Source organism: Eutrigla gurnardus (genome assembly GCF_963514095.1).
Source record: "Eutrigla gurnardus genome assembly, chromosome: 1".
NCBI classification, from domain to species: domain Eukaryota; kingdom Metazoa; phylum Chordata; class Actinopteri; order Perciformes; family Triglidae; genus Eutrigla; species Eutrigla gurnardus.
The window spans coordinates 20,613,190-20,630,588 of NC_139915.1; the positions used below are offsets into that span (position 1 = coordinate 20,613,190).

Below are 17,399 nucleotides of genomic sequence, written 5' to 3' on the forward strand. Positions count from 1 at the left end.
TATCGTGGTACGCCACTGAGCAACGGACATAGCCCGTCAGAGCTACTGATGGGAAGAAAACTCCGTACCAACGTGCCTGTCCTCCCTTCTTGCCTCGACCCGGGATGGACAGATGTCACACAACTGAGAGAGAGAGAACAAGAGGAGAGAGAGAAACAGTGGAGGAGGTTTAACACCAGACACAGCGCTCGTGACCAGGTCATACTTAGCCCAGGAGACCATGTCTGGGTAAGAGACATACAGGAGAAAGGAACAGTGACAGCGAGAGCAGGGACACCACGGTCTTACTTAGTCGAGACCCCCAGAGGGACCCTCCGCCGCAACCGTGGTCATCTTGTTACTCTACCAGAAGCTGGGGCTGAACCCATGGACTCACCAAACCCTGTCCCACCAGAGAACAGTGCACCAGCTCCTGTTCCAGCTCCACAAGGTTCTACACCTCCAAGAAGCCGGTATCCCATTAGAGAGAGAGACACCTCCCGAGTTACCTTAAAGACTTTGAACTGAAATAGATAGAAGATGCTTGGGTGTCTGAGTGAACAGCACGGGGCAGAATAAATCCCCTCACTCAGCGGAAGGAATGGGTAGTCCACCCCACCTTCCTAGTCAAAAAAAAAAAGAGAAAAGTTCAACTGAATATATGTTAAAGGTTAAGTTAAATGTTTTGACAGAGCACAGACAGACAGAGAGTTTGTTTCTGTTTCATTTATTGTCTTTATTATTGTTATAGTTACAATCTAGAATCATTTCTGAATAAATTTTATGGCTGAATGAACGAGATGTGATTTAACTAATGGTTACACAGATATGATAAATCCACAGAGTTTAACTGTGAGGATATTAATAATAACATTGGTAATGCACTTAGAAAGGGGGATGTGCAGTGAGAGTTCAGGTGTAATGTTCCTTTAGAATGACGTAACTTCCTGTAGCGCATTCTGGGAAATAAACAATGTCCGAGTGAGCTGCAAGCGTCCGAGTCCGTCCGTCCAAGTGTGTCTGAGAGTAACTATTAATCTATAGTGACATAACAAACATGTCAGCACATTTGTGCGTAAGAGTACTCCTGAGTGTTCGTAGGATTTGTTCGTACCTAAGAACAAATCCTGGATACGAAAACTTCTTAAGTAGGACTTAAGAACAAATTTGTTCTTAAGAACGGTTCGTGAATGAGGCCCATTGTCCCTATAAGACTGTGTTGATGACACTGCAAAACCTTTGGACATCATCATTACAGATTCAAACAAAAGCTAAAGGAATCATCCTATTTTTCATCACTTCTAATAATACTAATAATAATAACACAAAGATATAAATGTAAATAATCTCATTTTCAACAAGCCACATTTTTCTATATTTTGCTCAAATGAGCCTAGAATGTTTATGAAAGGAAAACAAATAGAAATCAATATTTTTATTGAGACAATTACAAAATCCAGAACATGCCACAATACATTTAAATCAAATCAGGATCAATCTCCCCCTTTTGACCACCTGAAGAACAACTGTGGTAATCAGGATGTGCTCACTGCCCTCATGTTTATTCTTTTATTTAATAAAAAATGAAGAGGTTTCACATCTGTCTTCCAGGCTGGATTGGATTCAACTGATGATGGGTTTATTTTTGACACATCACAAATACGTTTCTAATCAAAGTCCAGAAGGGAAAGTCTAGGTGATGGCCAAAACCAACGCAGGATTTTCACCCAGGAGACGATGGTTCATGTCCCATGTGAAACCACAAGTCAATGTTGACTAGTTTGAATTTACGTCCGAAACACAATAGATATACTTATTGCAAACCAGACCCAAATGTTTTATAAATGAATCAAGTCAATTCACATTAACCACGTCCTGAAAACTGCAACCATAACAGAAAAAAAGTTTTCTTTGAAAATGATTTAAGGAAGCAGTTAGATGTAGGAGACAGAAGAAGCTACACAGTCACTACGGCTAGCAGCATGTAGCCAGCTAATAAAAAAGGATGAAAATCTAGCTTACTTCACCATCTGGTAAAATAGTTAGTTGGCATGCTAACATCAGAACATAAACACTTAAACTTTCAACACTTTAATCTATAGTTGACTGTTAACAGTGCTTTTGTAAAGTTACTCTTTACAACAGTAAAGTCAGCAGATTTGGACAACCGTAGCTGTTTTTTTATACAAGATGAATGATGCTGTTTGCATTCTTTTTTGCCAGTGATGAGGTGGCAGCGAGCTGCCTGCTCAGTTGTCCTCTCTTCCTGAGTTCTTCCTGTAGTTTATACGCTTGGTCTTCCTGAAGGAGGTAAAGGCAGGGTTGGCCTCTTCCAGCTTCTCCTCTTTGTCTTTCTCCACCTGTTTCTTCTCCTCTGGTTGAATCACTGCTGCCCACATGTCTTTCTCCTCAGTCTTTTCTACCCTCTGGCCTGTCCTCCTTCCTCCAGCCATCTCTTTCTCCTCCTCCTCGTCCTCCAGGTGACTGAGGCGAGTCTCCTTCTCTTTGCCTGCAACAGCTGACAGCTGATCAGCAGGTTCTTCCTTTAGCAGCCCGCTGGGTCTGGAGAAGATCATCTTCTGTTGATTGCTGCAGGAGGAATCACTGTGGCTCTCCTGTTGCTTCTTCCTCTGCTGCAGACTGGACAGGAATTGGTGAGCTGCCCTGTTGTTGCCCTGATCACTGGTCTCTGTCACATCTTCCAGACTATAGTGGGTCCAGCGCTCAGGGTGCACCATGTAGTCTGGGACTGCTCTCTTCTTTGCTGGTGTGACACAGGTGGATGCAGGCTGGCTCGTTTTCCTGTTGGACCGTGGAGGAAGAGGCCGAGCGAATACTGTGTCTGGAACATTATCGTGGTTCAGAGGGGAGGATGCCAGCCAGGTGACACTGTCCAGGCATTCAAAGATGCTGTGGCTGCGGTTTGAGAAGGCTGAGTTCCCTCCTCTTAGACTGAATGAACACTGAGCTCTGTGTCCAGCAGCTGGAGTAGAAATCTCAACGTCCCGAACCTCGTCGTCGTCATCATCATCGCCGTCCAGCTCCGGGTCAAAGACAGTATTGCTGGGTCGTTCTTCAGGCTCAGATTCATCACTGGCTGAAAGCTCGTCCACATCATCACTGTTGGACATCTCACCACGGCCACCGCCATTTTTCTGATCACACATCCGAACAAGACTCTGCAGCTCACCTAAATCAGGAACCTGATGAGAGAGGAAGAGGTTAAAACTCCAGTAACACTCCAGAGACAGGGTCACTCTTCATATTCATCCATAAATCCATATAGATGAATATACACACACACTAGGGATGTCAACAGTCAACCAGTTTACTATCCAGGACATTTTAGACTGGTTATGCATGCAGGTTCATCTATGTCACTCACACGCATGCAGCGAGGCATGGGACCAAATAGGATATTGACTTGAAAAAGCGTTTTAGCTCACGAATGTGGTGGAGAACTGAAAAATAGGGCAGAATTAAAAAAAATACAGCATAAAAGAGAAATTCGTTTTGTTCCCCTCATGATTTATCATAATCTTTTTAAAATTATTTTATATTTTTTTAGTTTCTTAAAAAAAATGTAAAGTGATTCCAGTACGTTTTTGTATAATTGAGAGTTTCAAGCATAAATTTGATTGACTCCATGGCACTGGGTCTACACACCAGGCTTGACGTCAAAGAGCTCACCATAGTGCAGCTGGGTGGGGACTTGGGTGCGTGTCAAGCTGTGTCGCGCCCAGAGTGAATTAAGGAGCAGACTTGAAAGTTGACAAATTGGTACGGAAAATGTTTCAATTCAGAATCGATGCATCATATCTCTTCTGATCTTGTAACTGCACCCACACCTGTAACCTGATCAATATGCAGCAACTTCACTTGGTGCTTTCATAGTGACTGTTATGGAGGTGATTCTGGCCACCATGAGGTGTCCGTTACAGTCCCGTGTGCGCAGCCATGGACTACATCCATAAAACCGAGCTGTATGAATCAAATGGATTTTGCATTGGATTCTGGTGTCTAACCACCAGATGGTGGTGTAGTTTTCCTAATTATTTTAGACCCATCCTACTGGTGTGATTGTATGCATCAAAGGGTTAAATTGTGCATTTATTTAGCGGAGATTTAAAAATACTGTGATGCATATTGTACATAATACTTATTTTAGATTGTATCCTGATATTATTTATAGGTCATATCGTCCAGCCTTAGCTGTTCCTATTTAAATCCAAGCTTCCAGTGTCTTTTACCAACGACTGCTGATTTCTATTCAATTATTCAACTGTTGCTTATAGGGACCTTTGTGACTTTCTTCCCTTTCAACCATCAGTCTGGTTGAACCATTTTGAACCAGTGTTTTTAGCTAACCTTTCATACAAAGTAACATGTATTACTAAAGAGAACTTTCTACAAGCTAAAAGCATGATAGACATTTCAAAAATAGAGAGTCGGCCTTTCATCCATCCGACTGTAATGAATCAAGATTTTGTGGCAGACGACTCCTAACTTTGGAACGGCAGTATAAATCCCTGTCATGGATAAGTCCACATAGTCTACGGATCGCTTCTGACTGTAGCAAAAAGGACCATATGATTTTATTGATGCAGAAAACATCAACTGAATCAATATGTATACATATTGCAATGGTCTCTGAATGGAAGAGAATTCACAATAGGATTTCATAGGGCCCCAATAACTCGAGTCCTATTGGTTTGGCTGTCACCTTGGACAGCTCCCGTGATGGTGATGACAGAAGGGTGATCCTATACTTTTTTTTTTCCTTTTCTTTTTCCTAGTGTTCTCTCTTCAGTGTTTCCCATACATAGACCAATGTGTGGTGCAGCGCCACAGAATCAACATGCCACAAATTGATTCCAGATTCCAGAATATCATCATTGACCACCATATATTGATTTTATTTTATTTATTGTGTTCGTGCACACACAGAGCCCCACCACCCTCGGGTCGTTCTACTATCACAGGGGGAGGCGGAGGGAAGTAGCAACAAGCTTCCAATTCCTCGGTTGAAAACCGAAACGAGGAGGTCCAAAACAACAAAGGAAAAGAAAACACCGGTGGAAAATAAGGAAAAAAATAAAAATTGCGACGGTGCCTGTGATAAAACCAGAGTCAACATCGGAACCGCGTTTCAAAGGTGGCGTGATTTAAGGGATTTCAAAGGGCAGGGAGGGGAAGGAGCTCGGTGGTCGTGGGGGAGGAGCGTGAGAGTTGTAAACATTCAAAATCTGACAGAGTGCCCTCTATCCGCCAGACTTGCCGACTGGGACTTTAACATATGGCTGGCTGTGTTGTGCATTAGCTGGCTGAACTCGCTGCTGCTTTCGATAGACACTACATGACAGTTCACCCTGGCTGCTGGTGTGTATTTGGCATAACATGTACGATGCCATGCATTCAAACACAGACTCAAATAATTGATGATGAACTATTTTTGTAGGCGATTTTAATCGATTAGTTAGAAGCCCTCAGTACCTCCTAATAATGGCTATTTAAAGATGGGTACCACCGAGGCCAAGGCCTAGTAAACTATGTGAAGAGTACATGTGCATACCATGTTTGTGCTCCTACTGCAGCCTCCATGTTGTCTTTGTTGGTCTGCAGACACTGGCTCTTTATGAAAGTGAGGAAGCAAACCCTGCACACACGGCCACTCTGTTGGTGATCAATCTGAGATTCAAAGCAAGAACACAAAAGTCACTCACCACTGCAACCAAATCATCTTCGTTTTACTCAGTAAAATGCTGCATTGTAATGCCAGCTCCTACTAAGATGTCTCTAACCCATTATACACACAGGCAAGGTTTTGGTGGCGGAGTTAATGGAAGGTGTAATATTATAGGTGCACGTTTTCACGTGACAACAACGTAATAACGTATTAATGTTGTTTTGGTTCGCATAAGACACAGCTCTTTGCTAGCGAGTTACCGTAGATTCTCTAATACTGGCCTGTATGCTATTACCGGCCGGTCTCCAACATTGGCCGGTCTCACTGTCGGCGGAGGTAAATAACGGCCGGTCTCTAATGGAGGCCGGGGCAAGTGGCCACAGGCAGCGTTATTTCCACGCTTCCCATTCATTGTCAGCCGTGCAATGCCTTCGAGAGACGGGGCGCCGCCTCCTCCTGCAAGCTCTCGAAAATCTTTTAAACTGACCTTTGTCAATCTAAAATAAAGACAGATTCAGCAACCGCATAGCTTATTTCTCGCATAAAATGTTTTCAGAAACACATTTCAGTGAACTATTGTCGTAAAATAAGAGAAAGTTTCCAAACGAGCCGCCATGTTGGTCGGTTTGAAATCCGGGAGCAGACAGGACAGATGTGAAAGTGATCGTCCAATCAGGTGCTGTAGGCCTTTTAGCGAATAAGCTGAATAAAGTGACAGGCTGCCTAACAGCTGTACTCAGGGCAGAGTTCTCCAATACAATTCATTGTACATGTATTTTACAGGCAGGGGTGAGACAGGCAGTGATGAGAGAGGAGAGACAGGAGGTCAGAGAGGGAGGAGAAAGAGAGAGGAGGATAGTAAGAGGAAATAAAGAAACAGGTGCACCAGACAGTGGAGAAAAGGAGAGAGGAGGAGAAGAGAATGACGCGACCAATGGAGATGTTTCAATGGGCAAAAGAAACCATTAAGAATATTAAATTATTCTTTGTTAGTGCAGAAGATATTAAAAAACACGAGGAAACCTACAAAAACCCCCACCAATATCAGGATTTTAAAAAATCACTGCGACAAATTGAGGCAAAACACCCTCCCGATTTTTTTATGTGATTTGAACAAGAATATGATCTTTCAAAAAAAGTAAGTTTGGACCTGATACCTGTTGTCAGTTTTTTGGAATATGACTCTGAAGTTGGGCAAAGATGTGTTTACTTCCATTTTTTAGCCTTAATTAGGCTTGGGTGGTAATACAGTAATACGGTATACCACGGGTCTTAAAAATAGCAACAGTATCAGTTACAATACCGTCATTAAAAAATGCAATGCACTTATATAGGAGAGAGAGAGAGAGAGAGAGAGAGAGAGAGAGAGAGAGAGAGAGAGAGAGAGAGATGGCGAGTCGCGCACCGAGTGACCTGGTCTCAAAGAATAACACGACTTCTGCAGTTTGGCAGTATTTCGGGTTCCGACCTAATGAGAAGTAGAGCTTAGTTCGGGCCCAGAACATCAAGCCCGACCCTACCCGAGCCTGTGCGTGTTCTGTCCGAACCCGGAACCGACCCGACACGTTAACTGTAATTAAAAGCCCGAGCCCGATTTCAACCCGAAATTTGTATTTTTCATGCATGAGGCTGTTGTATGTGCATATCCATGGGAAGTGGGGGTGCGGCTGCACCACTACTCAGTCACAAAAATATACAAATAATTGTATAGGCTACGTTAGTGCCGCGATTAGGATATGACTGGACAAAGCCGACACGTATGTTCGCCTTACCCCACTACTCACTTGAAATTATCCCGTACCTCGGACTTTCCTGATGACTTGCTCAACGTTAATTGTCCTGTTTTTAATTTATCCTTTATGTCTCCAAGTTCCATGTTGCACTTTAGCGTAACTCCTTTATTCTTTGATTTAGCTGCACAGAGCGGAACCGTTATGAATGATGCGTGCGCAGTATGTGTAGCGTCTTTTTTTTTTACTTTGTGTAACTTTGTACACATTTCTTACGTAGACCTACTCTGCTAAACATACAACCAATAATATTTAATTTTTATGCCTAGCCTTCTCCTCAGATTAGGGGAGAAGGCTAGGCATAAATGCAATGATAGAAAAAAAAGAACGAACGAACACAAACGCTTGTTTAAAGGCAGGCAGAGAAGCTGAACTCCCGATGCACCTCCAGAAAATCCTAGACGTGCGTCGAGGTGACGCAGCACCAATGCAGCGGCAGTGGCTGTGATTGGTCCGCGAACTACATCCGCTGGAGACCGCTTTTGCGGTTTCCACTCATTAACACCGCCATTTAAACTTTTAATAGGCTACTTTTATTGTTTGCACCTGGTTTTATTGCTTGCACCTTGTCGCTCTTGCACAAAGAAATAAAACACCAAGAAGCAACAAGTTCTGAAAAATTGTGGATGTTTAAAGCCGGAAGGTAAACAAATAGGCTAACGAGGCTAACGACGATATGTCTATAGAGTGGTGAAGTCCCGCCCCTCCATTTCCGGGACATGGGTCCTCAAAAGCAAAAAAATATCAATGCGATTCAATGGGTAGATACAAATTATTTTCTGGTCCCGTTTGAATTGTGCCATGGATTTCACATATGTTCTTTGTGATATTTAAAGAAAATTTTTCACGCAAAGAAGACGACAATTAAGCGCGAAGAGTTTTGATAAAGTTAGGTTTTGTGTGAGCCGCTTTGTGAACTACAGCTCCTCGCTGTTCTCGTCGCGAATGATATACGTCACCACCCGCCGAGTCCGAAGTCCGCCGAGATGGCTGTTTCTCTGCTCCACTTCACCGCTTTTTTCCAAGGGCAGAATAAAAGTATCGAAAGGGGGGAGAACCACTATAAGTCGGGTCATGTGGAGAGCCTCAACTTCGCCGATGGGGAAAGGGCGATGACGTGACGTCACATACGCGACACAACATGTAGTCTTTATCATTGTGTTTTCTCAATGAATTTTAACTGAAGAATTGCACAATAAACGGTCAAACTCTTGACATGGAAAATTATAATTTAAGCCTATAAACAACATTTGTGTAATCCAAGGCATAACGACCGGGGGATCAGATAATAATTATTTTCCGTCCATTGAACACCATTCATTTTTTTCGCTCCGAAAGGACCCATGGCGCCGTTACTTCCTGCTTCCGCTTCGGCACTCTATTTACACAAGAGTCTCGGTTGGTCGGTCAGTCTTTACAAAAAAACATAGCGCTCTCTACCGGTGTGGCATTGAATTGCATTTTCACACGTAAATCCCACGCAGAACCATCACCGTCTCCAAGCAACTGCGTGGCCATTGCGTGATCACTACGCGGAAGCATAACGGAGCCTCAATGGTCACAGATAGCACACATGCGCATAGGATAGAAACATCGGGTAATGGACTGCAGGTAGTCTCCCATTTCTTTTCACGAAATGAACATTCAACAATAACCACAATATCATCATAACCATAACCAACAATTTTGACCCTGATGACGCTGGTCCGGTATGGTACAAAATAAAGGCCTACACCGTGCGGTATATCCAGGTCTGCCTTACTGCATCGTGGTCCATCTGATCACAGAAGTCGGAGTTTACCCACCTCTGATTTTAACACTACAGCCCTGATGCTAATGCTAACTGGTGGTGATGTGCGTCTTCTTGAACAGCTTTTCGTGGTTTCCGCTGAGCCACGTCTCGAGGCAGACACGCTACGCTTTCGTTTCACCGATGTATCCTTTATATTAACACGCATTAGTGTTAAGTGACCACTGCTTACCTCGTTGGTGTTGTGACGACTAAAGCAGTGTCGCTCGCCAGCCAAAACACTTTCTTCTTCGGACGTGTACTACTTCCGGTTTCACCCAGACTCCTGCTGCCCTCCAGTGGTTCCAAGCTGCGGTCGCCCAACCCTCCTTCTTCTTCTTCTGTTGGATTTGATTGGCGACTGGCATCCAGCTTACAGGTGCATTGCCGCCACCTACCGGACTGGAGTGTGGTACATTCGATGTGCAGTTAGGATAGATGACAAAACATAAATAAATAAAAAATATTAATAGTAATAATATACATAAATAAATGTTAAACCCTATCCATTAACCCTGTTTCCCTCAAGTACTTGCTCACATACCTCCTAATGCTTTCTGATCTTTGCAACATGTTCCCTACCGTGAAGCTCACTTTTTCCCTATGCATTGCTGCTTTTAGTTCTTTCCTCTCTCTCTCTCATAACCCTTGCATTCCATGAGAACATGTTGCACAGATTCAGGATGATCACACATTCTGCATTCACCAGTAGGATGTTTGCCGATTTGGTGTAGCGTGCTATTAAGCGCCGTGTGTCCTAATCTGTGTGTCCTCCTCCTTCCTGCTCCTGCCCCACCATTCCTCCTTTCCCCACCTGTTTTTGTATATTGTAGAAGTGTCTTCCGGTCTCATTTGTATCCCAGTATTCCTGCCAAACTTTTCGCATTTGTGATTTAATGATTGTCTTTCCTTCTGCTTTCCCTAGTGGTATGTTGTTGTTTACTGCTTGTGACCTGAGTGCTTGTTTTGCAAGTATGTCTGCATCCTCATTGCCGTCAACGCCTGCATGAGCAGGAACCCACAGAAATCTGACCGTTCTCCCCCTATTATGAAAGCTGTTTAACTTTTGGTGGATCTCCATGATCAGATCTTGCCTGCATGACTTCATGGTCTTAATACTGTTGAGGGCTGCCCAGCTATCTGATGCTATGAGTGCTTTGGCCCTGTTGTTTCCCCCTAACCATCTCAGTGCAAGCGTGATAGCCAGGAGTTCAACTGTATATACTGATGCGCAGTGTTGGGAACGTTACTTTAAAAAAGTAATTAGTTATAGTTACTCACTACTTGTTGCAAAAAGTAACTGAGTTAGTAACTGAATTACTTTATAATAAAAGTAACTAGTTACCAGGGAAAGTAACTATTTGCGTTACTGTAAAAAAAAAAAGTTGCTTTATGTCAAAGAATTTTGATTTTTCTGAGCAGTTTTCTGCTGCTTACCTCTCTCCCGTTCTGTCTCCGACTCACTCACACACTCTGCCCCGGCGCCACCCTTCCACTCACGTCACTTTTTTAAATCCCCTACAGTGCGAAACATCGAGTCCCGCGGCTCATTTAGGAAAATGACAGCTCCAAGACGCTGCTTGTTTAGTTTGAGGAGATGGTAGTGCTAATAATAATAAAGCAAGATGATTATTATCATGACCTTATCTGTTACCATTGGAAATCCTGAAATGTAGTAATGTCCAAATCCAAGTCCATCCAAGATAAAACGGGCACCTTCGGAATGCGTAAAAGACGCACCGGCGTGAAATGTTTTTATTTTGGCTGTTAAGTATAATTTATGAAAAATTCAGTGTTAGGGATAAGTTGTTCATTTCACACAAAAAAGATCTTGTAATGAGATGGCAAACTGTAGTCTTGTAGTCTACTCCTATAGTCGCGTAGCTTGTAGTCTTGTGTATAATAATTGAGATCGCATTCTCCGCACCTCGCATGCGGGAATAATTAAAACGTGAGGAGAAATTATACAGTGGGAGACGCTGTGTCTGTCATATATCACAAAACAGGGTCAGAGCGCACAGCAGTAGACATAATGACGGCGAGACCCCGGTGCCTCCACGAGCCGCCGGGCCGTTCATCATCATCATCATCATCACCGTCTTCACCATCCGCGCTCCACAGCTGCACCGGATTCCCGTCCAACACCAGAACGGCGGGATACCGGGGCCCGCGTGGCCCTCGCGCGCTGCTCAGACCAGCAGCAGCCCCAACTCCGGCTCCAGCTCGCGGCAAGTTTGCACGTTTCTCCACGGACAACAGGCTGCAGTGCCCAGGCACGAGTGGCGCGCAAGCAGAACACGATCCTGACTCTTTTTTTTAACCGACAACCGACAAATTCAATTCATAGTAACGCACCGCATTTAACGTTCAGTAACGATAACGGCGTTGTAACGACGGAAACAGTAATTAGTTAGATTACCCCGTTACTGAAAAAATAACGGTTCTTTTAAACGGCGTTATTCCAAACACTGCATGCTATGAAAGTCACCAATCTCTTTTTTACCTCCACCATTTTCTTTTCAACTTCTTGTACAACATTTGTCATCACTTGTTTCTCTCTATTCTGTTGCATGCCACTGATATTCCCTTGTCCCGCTCTCTTAGCAGCTTCAGCATACAACACTTTTTCATTCACTCTTATCGTTGCACTGTTACTTCTCTCTTCATAGCCTCACAACCCCAGACGAGGCGTGGACTTGGATTAACACAGCCGATTCAGATCTTCACCAATCAAATGAGCTCCTCTCCTCACCTTTAATGCGTTAAGGTACGTGTCCACAGGCAGCTGTGTTTCCCCGCGTCCCATTCAATAGCCTGTTTCGAATCATGCATGCGCATGCATTTGCCTCGCAAAACCAGGCATTCTGGGAAAAAACGTCACAAATGCTGGTGATAACTTCCCTTTGCGACATGTCACATGACTTTAAAAACTTGCGGTATCTCCAGGGTACCTCCCTCCGCATGCTTTTCTGTGCAGATGGTCTCAAATAAGTGCGGACATAAGACACTCCCCTCAACGTTGCCCTAGTTGGTTAGAATTATCACGTGGTATTTCCCACGTGAGAAAATTCCTCAGCCTCCATCAACAACGGGAGTTCAAATGCCTTGGCTCGAATTCGTCAGCGACGAAGAAAGCTAGCGCCACTGGGTAGGCCATATTCTTTGTGCAAAGTCCATGAAGTTTCCCCTGGCTCGACAGTTTTTGTTATGTATATATTATTAATAAAGTTTAAATTTAAAAAAAAAAAAAAAAAAGTCAGTGAAGTGCACCTGTGTCTGACTTGATGTGGTGGGAACTTGACGTGTTTATGACGAGTTCCGGCGGATCCTCTCAAGTCTCGTGCACGCATAGGCGCAAATGCATGCGATCCGAAACGCAGCCATTAGGCCTCGCAAAACCAGGTGTGACAGGTCGTCTCCCTCCTTACCATTATGGGGCATTATGTCAATCTGCTGAGTGCATTAATTGAGGGGCGGGGCACTTGATATATACAGGTGCGCACACCTGCCCTCTCTCTTTCTCTCTTCCGCTTCCCCGTGGGGACTGGGCCGTTCGGTGTGGCCAGCGTGGTTGTTTGTGTGCAATCCTCATCGTTCAGGTAATGCACTTTGTCACTTTACCGTTGTTCCTGTGTGCATCAAACGGGCGTTTTTGTGACGCGCTTTCCGCTTTTATAGCGTAACCGGCTGCTGGGGCTGTGGAGGACGCATCGCTCCGCCAGAAGCCCTTCCTGGGTGCGATTGCTTGCTCCTTTTGGTATGTCCTCAATTGTTTGCATTTTAGTGGCTCCATCACTCATTTGTTTTTAGCTCATTATTCTCTGGCGTTTGCAGCTGGGCGATTTGACGCGCAGCGCGTCCCTTTCCCGTCGCTCTGGAGCGGTAATGTAGCTCAGAGTGGTATGTATAAACTCTTTTAGCAACTCTTTTAAAAATGTTTATGGTAACTATATATTTGTTTACTACATCATGTGTGCCCTCTTGTAGAGGCCTTGGTTATCCACTGGCGCGTATCCAGCCACCGTTCCCTGGATCTGCGCTGCTGTTTTGGCTCCCTCTCTTTAATACATTGTGGACGCGTCTGGCTTGCCGGGTGACGCCGGCGCATGATTTACCGACTCTTTTATTCTGAGTTGAATGCGACCGAGAGTCGCTGAGCCAACTTTGGCCTGGTTACCGGGCTCCTCAATTAAGATCGTCACCCTCTCATTGAGGCTGATTATTATTGATTCATTGATTGGTGTTATTGATTATTGTTATTGATTATTTTGCATTATTTAGTATTTTGTATTTTTGTGTTGAACCCTTTACTTTTCCTCCCCACCAGTCTTGTTTAGCACTTTTGGGCATGTTTTAATTGTTTGTTTCGTGTTTGGTTAGGTGCGGCGGCCCAGAGGCGGCAGTCCAGTTCCTGGTGGTGGTCCCCTTCACCATTTCCTTTTCTTTCGTTTGATGTGTGAGTGTAGTGTCACGGGTGTTTTAAGTTAAGGACCCTTCTACTTTGATTTGTCCCTGCCGCCTGGTAAGCCCCCGCCCTCTCCCTTAACTGTTTTTTTATCCTTGCCCAGTGCTAACATTTGTGACTATTAGTATTATTATTAGTAATATTGTGGGGGATTTTGGTTAATTATTTTTGTTTAATAAAGTATTCTCCTTATTTGAAACCGTCTCTCGCCCCTGTGGTATTTCGAACCTGTGTGTCTTAGTTACATGAAGAACTGTTAGAAGTTCAGGATTTCCTGCGGTTGAAACTGCCGCAGGTGGCGTTGTCGCAATCTTTATCTCCTTGCTCATGCCACATTCTGGCGTTGTCGGCAGGATTCCACATTATAAAGAAAAAAAAGGCAGAGACGTGTTTCTATTTGGGTATAGGTTGTGTTTTCTTTTTCTTTCTTGTGTTTAAAATTTTCATCAGTTGTCTTGTATGTGTAGTTGTAGAGCCAAAACAGCAGTGTTTGTTCTAGGGACGTAGCCTACTACTAATTCGTGCTTGTGGGTTTGGTGCAGTTTCCCCACAGTCAACATGGAGGAGGAGATGCAGCAACTCAAGGAGCTGGTGCTACAGCTTAAAGCAGACAATGAGCGACTTCATCAGGAGCGAGCTGCTTCTGTGGGGGGCTCTGGTGGGGCTGCTCCCTCGTTTCCATCTAGTCATGCCCCATCTACAGGTGCGGCTGCCGCTGTTACGGAGCGGTTGGTTGTTGTGCCAAGGGATCGTAGGTGCCCGATGTTCAACGGTAAAACTGGCATTGGGATAGCTGACTGGGTAGAGGAGGTACAGGCATGTGTGCGCGCTCGCCATCTTTCTGCTGCTGACCAGGCCATGTTCATTTTTGATCATTTAGAAGGGGAAGCGAGAGAGGAGATCAAGTTTCGCTCTGCTGCAGAGCGAAGAGATCCAGCTAAGATATTCACTATCTTACAGGAAATTTATGGTTGCATGCAGCCTTATGTGACCTTGCAGCAGGCGTTCTTTTCTCGGCACCAACTTGAGGGGGAGACACTGCATGAGTTTTCCTTAGCCCTTATGGCTTTAATGGCACAGGTCAAGCAGTGCGCACCTGATGGGGTACCAAATGCGGATGTTCTCCTTCGTGATCAATTTATTGAGCATGTACTTGACTGTTCTCTCCGGCGGGAGCTGAAACAATTTGTCCGCCGCCAACCAACTGCCACCCTGTTGGAGCTACGCAGTGAGGCTATTCGATGGGAGAGGGAGGGTCTTCCAGGGAGTGCTAGGGGGCGTAGTGCTTCTCTGCCAGCGGCTTATGGCCTGCAGTATAGGGTACAGGGCCAGGCCCAACCTACTGCTAGTGTCACTCCAGCAGGGCCAGGTTTTAGTGATCTGATGGATCTTTTAAAACGTCAGCAGGAGCAGCTTGATCAGTTGACCCAGACCGTAGCCTCCCTGCAGGCCCCTCGCTCCCAAGGGCAAGGTTCTTACAATGGCCCTTTAATCTGCAGAAGATGCCAGCAGCCTGGCCATTTTGCTCGCGAGTGTGACGGCGTACGAGCTTCCCAGCGACGCCGTGTTAATTCAGTGGGTGGCTTGAACTCAAACACTGCCAGACCAACTCATCCTTCTCACCTGTCGGAAAACTGAAGCCCGCTGAGCTGCTGAGCCACAGTTCAGTTGGGGAGTCCGTAGGCTCACAGGAAGGTGCAGTGGTTGACTTAATTGCTCCTTGTCCAAACATTGATGCCTCTATTGGAGGGGTCTCTGTGTCATGTTTGGTGGACACTGGTTCCATGGTGTCCACCGTTACCGAAAGTTTCTTTCTGGAGCAGTTTGCACCTTGGGGTCATGATCGCCTTCACTCCTGTCACTGGCTACAGCTGCAAGCAGCTAATGGCCTAGCGATTCCGTATATCGGCTATTTGGAGCTGGAGGTGGAACTTTGTGGTAAGGTGATGCCCCGCTGTGGTATCCTTGTTGTTAAGGACCCCCCTGGCATTGTGTCTTCTGTCCCCGGGATCCTAGGGATGAATGTAATTCGGCGATGCTATCGTGAACTCTTTGGTGCATACGGCCCTTCCCTTTTTAATTCTCTTGTTGTTTCACAGGCGCCTGGCCCAGTCGTCGCAGCCTTACAGAGGTGTCACCAGTCCTCCACTCATGGTCCTGGGGACCCCACTGGCACAGTGAGGGTCCGGGGAAAGCAGGCGGTACGCATTCCTGGTGGGGTGATGAAGCTGGTGGCTAGCACTTGCTCCCAGCGGTTTTCTGGTCAGAGCGTGTTGTTTGACCCCCCAGAATCGGGTCTACCAGCTGGGCTGCTAGCCTCTCCTTGCCTGGTACAGGTTGTCCAGGGTACAGTGTACGTCCCTGTAGTCAATGTCGGGACAATCGAGGTCCTCCTTTACCCGCGGACCAGCCTTGGCATTCTGAGCACTGCCCAGGTTGTCAGCCTTCCTGCTGGTGTGACTGAAGTGGAGCTTACTTTGGGGACTATCTCTTCCCAAACAGCTGCTCCTTCAGTACCAAATAGGATAGAGTCTCTTGATTTGTCCACGTTACCTGTACAAGAGCAGATGAACGTAAAGTCGCTGCTATACAGGTACCAGTCAGTCTTTTCGGCCCATGATGGTGACTTGGGCTGCACCAACCTCCTCTCCCATGATATACCGCTGCTTGATGATGTCCCGGTCAGGCAGAGATATCGTCGTATCCCTCCATCAGAGTACGAGGCAGTGAAGGCACACATTAATCAGCTTCTTGAGTCCCAGGTCATCAGGGAGAGTAGCAGTCCATACGCATCTCCCATTGTGTTGGTGCGGAAGAAGGATGGGAGTTTGCGGATGTGTGTGGACTACCGCCCCCTAAACAGCAAGACCAGGAAGGATGCCTTCCCTTTGCCTCGCATCGAGGAGAGCTTAGATGCACTTTCTGGGGCCCGCTGGTTCTCCACACTCGATCTGGCCAGCGGTTACAATCAGGTCCCTATGGCAGAGAAGGACCGGCCCAAAACTGCCTTCTGCACACCGTTTGGCCTTTTTGAGTTTAATCGCATGCCCTTTGGCTTATGTAATGCCCCAAGCACCTTCCAGCGGCTCATGCAGAGGATGTTTGGCGATCAGCAGGGTCAGTCGTTACTGCTTTATCTGGACGACATTGTTGTCTACTCCTCCTCTGTTGAGCAACATCTACAGCGGCTGGAAATGGTGCTTGGTCGGCTCCAAAAGGAGGGTCTTAAGGCCAAACTCGAGAAGTGTGCCTTTTTCCAACAGGAGGTTGGCTATCTGGGGCACGTCATTTCGAGTCAGGGAGTGGCCACGGACCCCAAGAAGATTGACGCTGTGGCCAACTGGCGGCGCCCTAGTCACATTTCTGAGTTGCGTTCCTTTTTGGGCTTCGCCAGCTACTATAGGCGTTTTGTAAACGGCTTTGCTAAGCTGGCGGGTCCTCTGCATCAGCTGGTGGCTGACTTGGCAGGCACGAGGTCAAGGAGAGGGTCAGGCTCAGTTTTAGGTTCTGCGTGGACCGCTCAGTGTGAGGAGAGCTTTGAGGCTTTGAAATCGATGTTAGTCTCAGCTCCCGTGTTAACTTACGCTGACTTCTCACGGCCTTTTATTCTGGAGATTGACGCCAGCCACAGTGGCCTAGGGGCTGTTCTCTCACAGGAGACAGACAGTGGTGTGAGACCGGTGGCCTATG

At 45.7% G+C, this 17,399-nt stretch overlaps 1 protein-coding gene across 2 annotated transcripts; it reads right to left on the reverse strand.

Annotated features, from left to right (window-relative positions):
• Positions 1–1,399: 1,399 nt before the first annotated feature.
• Positions 1,400–9,572, reverse strand: tssc4 (tumor suppressing subtransferable candidate 4). 2 transcript variants are annotated; one of them, XM_084006481.1, is made up of 3 exons: positions 9,438–9,572; positions 5,552–5,667; positions 1,400–3,182 (listed from the first exon to the last, which is right to left on the reverse strand). In XM_084006481.1, the coding sequence occupies exons 2-3, from the start codon at positions 5,552–5,554 to the stop codon at positions 2,229–2,231; spliced, it is 957 nt and encodes a 318-aa protein (XP_083862607.1). In that variant the 5' UTR covers positions 5,555–5,667; positions 9,438–9,572; the 3' UTR covers positions 1,400–2,228. The 2 variants fall into 2 exon arrangements, with proteins under 2 accessions (XP_083862607.1, XP_083862608.1); XM_084006482.1 differs by lacking the exon at positions 5,552–5,667.
• Between the last annotated feature and the right edge of the window lie 7,827 nt (positions 9,573–17,399).